Genomic DNA, 6,079 nt, shown 5'->3' on the forward strand with positions numbered 1-6,079 from the left:
ACAGGCTCAACCGAGACATTACCAAGGCAAAAAGCTCACGTCAATTAAAAGCACTTACTCACTGAAAGACAATGCAGAGAGGAGACCATGACTCACCTTTCTAATCAATTTCTCCTAATCAAGAAATCCAACTTTAGTCAGAAGCATACCCACATATACACACTGATATACACTTAAGAAGAAAGCAGCAGTGAAATCTTACATTCTCTTTTAAAAATTCAAAATTTTGTGTCCAACATAATACATGTTAAGAACATAGAAACCCTAAATTCCCAATTTGATCAATGGACATTGTATGCATGTGTTGAAATATCACACTGCACATATAAATATGCACCGCTATTACATGCTGATCTGAAATATTTAAGTGGAAACCGATCAAATTCTATAAATTAATTCTACCTTCGTTTGTTCCCTTTACCCGAAATGCTCTTTTCACCTAATTTCTGCTCAGTGTTTGTCTTTCATGTCTGAGCTAAAGGTCACCTCATCCATCAGCCAGGCCTTCATGACAATGGCACTTCTTTTACCTTTTCCCCTCACTCCCTGGACACCACCCACAACATTGCTTCCAGCCACTGCGCCATTTACTCCAATTAATAATCTCACACTCCTCATTTGTCTCTCTGCATGTGCTGTCTCTCCACACAAGAAGGAGAGATCTGTGTCTGTTTATTTTAAGCACCCAGCCTGACTGTGCAGTGAAGGGATGAAGTCATCCTCCTTTGAGTCTGCATCATGGCCCTTTCTCAGGACTCTCACAGACCAGCCCCTAGGAAGCTGGCTCTGCTGCACCTGTTCAACCCCACTGTGCTTTGTGTACATTGTTAAGTCTGCTTCCTCAGGAAGACAATTGCACCCTTCCTAAATGATCTTCACTCTTCTGGGAGTGTCAAGAGAACAAAGATGGTATCTACTAAATTTGGCCCCTCAGTTGCACCTGTCTCTGAAACTATATCCCTCAACCTCCAGGTAAAGTACAATTCCAGATTTGAAGAAAAAGTTGCATAATAAGAGATACATTTCCTGGACAAGCCCACTCCACACAGTTCTCCATACCCACAACTGAGGTTGCCATGCCCTCGGTCGTTTGGGAAGCTTCATGGCCACCTCTCTGGTCTTCCCTACTGTGTAGGCCACTTGAATGACCAGAGCACAGAAACTTCTTACCTGGAGTCCTTCCTGACTCTTGCTTTCTCAAAGGAAAACTCAGGGGGTTTGTTGAGGTCATAGGTTCGGGTTGTGGGCTCTGCAGACACTCCAGCCTTTGCCCCCCTCCTGCTATGAAGAGAGACCAGCCCTGAGGTCTTGCGGTGAACCTCCAAAGGCACTTTGTCAGGAGAAGCCTGCAGTGGGCTTCCTCCCTGCACGTGGATCACATCCTGCAGCTTGTTCAGCTGGATACACTTGCTCTGCAGTTCTTCTGTGAGCTCCGCGATGGCCACAGTCTGCTTGGACAGCTGCTCCCGCAGCTCCTTCAGGTGGTACTCCCGTTCCTGAAGCTCTGCATCCTTCCTCCTCAGCTCTCGTTCCAGCTCTGCCACTTTGCTCCGCAGGGCATCCGTGCTGAGGTTCCCTGGCTGGCCGTCTGGATGCTTAGCATGTTTGGGTTTCACTGAACCATTTCCCATGTTGCTCAGGAGCCTAAGGGAGGGCACAGAATTGGGAGTGAGCAAGTGGAGTTCCACTTCCTAACGGCCCTCCCCTTTCCAGTCTGCTTCATAAACAGACACACAGCAGTCATCATCCTTTGATAAGCAATAAACTCCTCCAGTCGCACAAAGGAAGCTAATGACAGAGTTCCTTTATCCCTCCATGGAGAGCAGTTAGCATTTGTGTTCCTTCTTCCCTGTTCTTTCACCAGCACAAGCATCGCACCTGAGCGTTTTCTGCAACCGGCCCGTGTCACCTGTTCTCTTTGGTCATTCTCTCTGGATAACTGTCAAAAGCATCCAACAAGACCGCGCTTTGGATGTCGGCAGGGCGCAGATTCGATGCAAAGGAGCAGCCGCCACCGCAACAGAGGCTGGGAAATGTCACGACTCCCACCACTCCCATTGGTTTAGAAATAACACGCCTGCACTCCTCACAGAACAGAGGCAGATTTCGTATCACTTTACTAGCAGTTTGTTCTTGCCTGGCCCCCTCCTAAGTGTTGCCTCTCTGTCAGTGCTAGTTGTTATAAACTTTTGAACTGTGATCCCTGAGAAGAAAACATCCCTGTGAAGCTTCTTGTACATCCTTCACTTTAGGTCCCCCAAATCAAGTGGTGTAAATAGTGATGGCCCATGGTGTGAGGCTCTATTCCTTCATTAAGAAAATCTTCAGGGCTCAAAAGGCAGCTCAGTGGGTCAAGCACGTGCCACACAAGTGTGAGGAACAACACATGAATGTTGGGTGGGGACCTCAGCCTGCCTAGGTTCCTAGTGCCCAGCATGCAGAGACAGGAGAAACCTGGAGCAAGTTGGGTAGCTAGACTAGCCAAACTGGTGAGCTCTAGGTTCAGGTAGACCATATAAGGTAGAAATCAATTAACAATGACACCTTAACATCAACTTCTGGCCTGCCTAGGCATAGACACGTATGTGCGAGCATGAGCATGCTTGCGCATAAACACACACACACACACACACACACACACACACACACACATATACTTGTAGCCTTGTGGATACCCCAAAGTTATTACTAATCCAATGAGTCTCAGGTTGCTAGAGGGAGATCAGAGATTATAAGGGGTAATTTTTTTTAGCTACGTATTTATTTAAACATTTACTATAAATTCAAAGAGCTGGCAACAAAATACTTTGTTTCATTGATATTATTACTTCAATGGAAAGTAAGTGGCATGTTTAGGTTTACTGAGACAGTTCCACGTAAAAAATAGTAGATTTTGAAAAAAGTAAGTCAGGGCTGGAGAGATGGTTTAGCAGTTAAGAGTGCCAACTGTCCACAACCACCTGTAACTCCAGCTCTCAGAGATCCAATTCCCCATTTTGGTCACCATGAGCATCACACTCACAGACACCTACACATAATTAAAACTTAAAAAAATAAAATCTTTTTTAAAAAAGGAAATCACCTGCAGGTCATAAGCTTATTGAGTAAATTTGCACAGCTGGAGTACAGCAGATGTTGCCCTAACTCTTGGCACACCAAGCATTGCAGTTTGGGATGGGATAGTCTGGGTAACTGGACATCAGCTGTGAAAATCATCTGAAATACTTCTGATTTTATAAAATCAGAACAGAGGATCAAAAAATGAAGTTTACAAACACATATTTCCCCACTCCCCCTCCAGATTTCAAGCTCAGAGAGAAACAAAGATCTTGACTTGATTTCATTACTTCTACCAGATTAATTGTGGCCTCCACAGAGGCTAGCTAGGTGCAAAAATGTAACACAGTCTCCAAATTTTAAACAGATGCTGCCAGCCAATGGAGGCTGCCCAAGACCGAGACAGAAATAAGAAGTAAAATATCTTTCAACACTGGGCCACTCCTCACAGGATTCTCGCCAAGAGCCACCATTAATAAACACAAGCCTGTGAGGAGTTGCCTTCACAGGCTGCAGACATGGAGCAGGCACAGCCCTCAAGCCTCTGTTCAGCCAGCACCGTTTATTATTCGCACCCATTAACTTCACACAGAAAGATGGAGAAGAGGAGAATTTAAAGAAGTGAGCCTAGCAGGGCGGTGGTGGCGCACGCCTTTAATCCCAGAACTTGGGAGGCAGAGCCAGGCGGATCTCTGTGAGTTCGAGGCCAGCCTGGGCTACCAAGTGAGTTCTAGGAAAGGCGCAAAGCTACACAGAGAAACCCTGTCTCGAAACCCCCCCCCCCAAAAAAAAAAAAGTGAGCCTAGACAGACTTGTATCCAGAATTATCCATTCAGAAGATGTTGATAGAGACTTGAGAATTCACTTGAATGCTATTCTGAAAGGCATTCCCAAAGGTTTCTATCATGCAGCCCTAAGCCATCTTCTAGGCAGACTTTGTGAACAAGGAGAGGCAAGGAGGAAAAGGGATTGTCTTATAGAGAACTCAGCAAGCATAAGCAGATTTAAATGTAATATTAAACTAATGACTCACTCTGTATTCACAAAACAATTGCTTACTAAGCTCCAAGTGTCATGTACTCTATCAAGGCATATCGTCTCATGGATTAGAACTTGGACTTGACAGTGAACAGCGGTCTAACACCCTAAGTATGAAAAGATCTAGAATCATTTCTGTTCTCTGGATAGGGTGAAATCTGTACCGATCCAATAAACCTGAAGCACAATTAAGTAGAGAGTGTTAAATCGCCCCAAACACCACGCTCTGTTTTACTGAAGTCACTTTAGAAGCTGTATTAATCCTGCGAGCTACTTAGAATTCCTAGAATGGGGAGAAACGAGAGCAACTCACTTCTCTTTCAGGTCACTGACTTGCACAAGTTACTAAACTGTTCAACACTAGTGTGAGTTCTTACTTCACTTGTTTAAGTTCTGCTGCCCCTCAGCAAGGTTCCAAGCCTCTGGCTGCATAAAACCTGATTAGATTCACGGTGCATGCTTCCTATCCGTCACTAAGGCAAGTGATTTCTCAAATATGGATTGCTAGCCACAAGGAGAACTGGGCTGCCGGATGTTGCTTCATCAGTCTAGCAGCTACAGGTTATTAAAATCATTTTTACATTAAAGGACAGTGCATGTTGTAATAAGAAATGACTTTAGTGATAAAAGCCCAATTTAACAGGAGCAACGGACTCAGGCTACTCAAGAAGAGGAAGCTACCTGCCCTTTCTCACCCTCCTGTAAGTTCCATGACAGCCCTGATTTTAGGTTCGTATCTATGAAATGGTATATTTACCTCCATATCATGAGGTTATGGTGAAGATTGTAAAGCACCTTGTTCAGTGCAAAACACATAGGAGCCATCAGGTACATAGGTGTCTCTTTTAGCAAGATGGGACTAGAGATGGGCTCATACATCTCTATAGGAGGAAAACACAGTTTCATTTCTACATGAGGCAGAAGTCTAAGGAACCAGATGCCTTGAAAACAAAAGGTCTTTAAAGATGCAAATATTTCCTTGTGGGAGGGAGACCTTACTCTTTCTGGGCCTTAAGTTCTATTGAGAAAAGAAACCATTGTGGAACAAACAAACAAATAAATAAATAAACTAAACATGCCCCGCCAAAGAATTGGAGATGAGAAAACAGTTTGAATGATGACACAAAATCATATCCAGAATGTCCAGATGCCCTTAAACTTGGCAACTCCTTAGTATAGCTTCTATTTATTCTTACATGCTGAAGTGAAATTCTTAAATCAAAAAGATTCACTGAGTTATCTTTGAAGGCATAGCATTAGTCACTAGAGAGGGAATACACTTCGGAGTCAGGTAGGAGAGAGAGGAGATTAAGTCTTGGCACTTAGTAAGAGGAGAGGAGAATACCATAGTTTCCTTCGTTATCTTAATTCTCTTTGTGCAGAAGAAGCTACTCACAGAAGGGCAAAGGGACTGGGAAGGACTTTCAGGCTGGTTCACACCTTGCAGTCAGTACAGCCAAAATTTGTTTTTTCCTTCAGTCCCAGAGGAGTTTAAAAACAAAATCTTGGCTCTGATCTAGATAATATGTGATGTACTCTTTACCCACCTAGAGTCTGATAGAAATTCATCCACATGAACAGATACTGAACATGGACACACAGACACAGACACAGACACAGACACAGACACACACACACACACACACACACACACACACACAGGGACAGGAAATACAGAGGGAGGTAGGGAGGGGGAGGGGAGGATGGTTGCAAGCATATCTATAAATATGGGAGATGGTGGTATAGTGCTGGCTAAGGCTACAGAGCCAGAGTTCCTGTCTCAGTACTTTTGATCAGTTTTCCTGTGTCCCCAGAACAGCTACTAGGCTTCAGTGATAAGAACAGAAAAGACAGATTGACACATAGACAGATAGACAGACAAATAGATAAAACAATTTGCATATCATTTAGAATTCTTAGAGGGTCATATGACTTAGACAGAGAATTTAGCACTGCTCCTGGTGTATGGCATTATGACTGAATA

General features: G+C 44.0%; 1 protein-coding gene across 2 annotated transcripts in view; it reads right to left on the reverse strand.

Annotated features, from left to right (window-relative positions):
* The window catches only part of Prkg2 (protein kinase cGMP-dependent 2), an 89,858-nt gene extending 88,227 nt beyond the window's left edge, over window positions 1-1,631 (reverse strand). For both annotated transcript variants that reach the window (XM_059275242.1, XM_059275241.1), the window contains exon 1: window positions 1,171-1,631. In XM_059275242.1, the coding sequence (XP_059131225.1) occupies window positions 1,171-1,631 (461 nt within the window). The remainder of the gene's footprint in view (window positions 1-1,170) is intronic.
* Between the last annotated feature and the right edge of the window lie 4,448 nt (window positions 1,632-6,079).

The sequence above is a fragment of the Peromyscus eremicus genome, chromosome 10 (genome assembly GCF_949786415.1).
Source record: "Peromyscus eremicus chromosome 10, PerEre_H2_v1, whole genome shotgun sequence".
In the NCBI taxonomy this organism is placed as follows: domain Eukaryota; kingdom Metazoa; phylum Chordata; class Mammalia; order Rodentia; family Cricetidae; genus Peromyscus; species Peromyscus eremicus.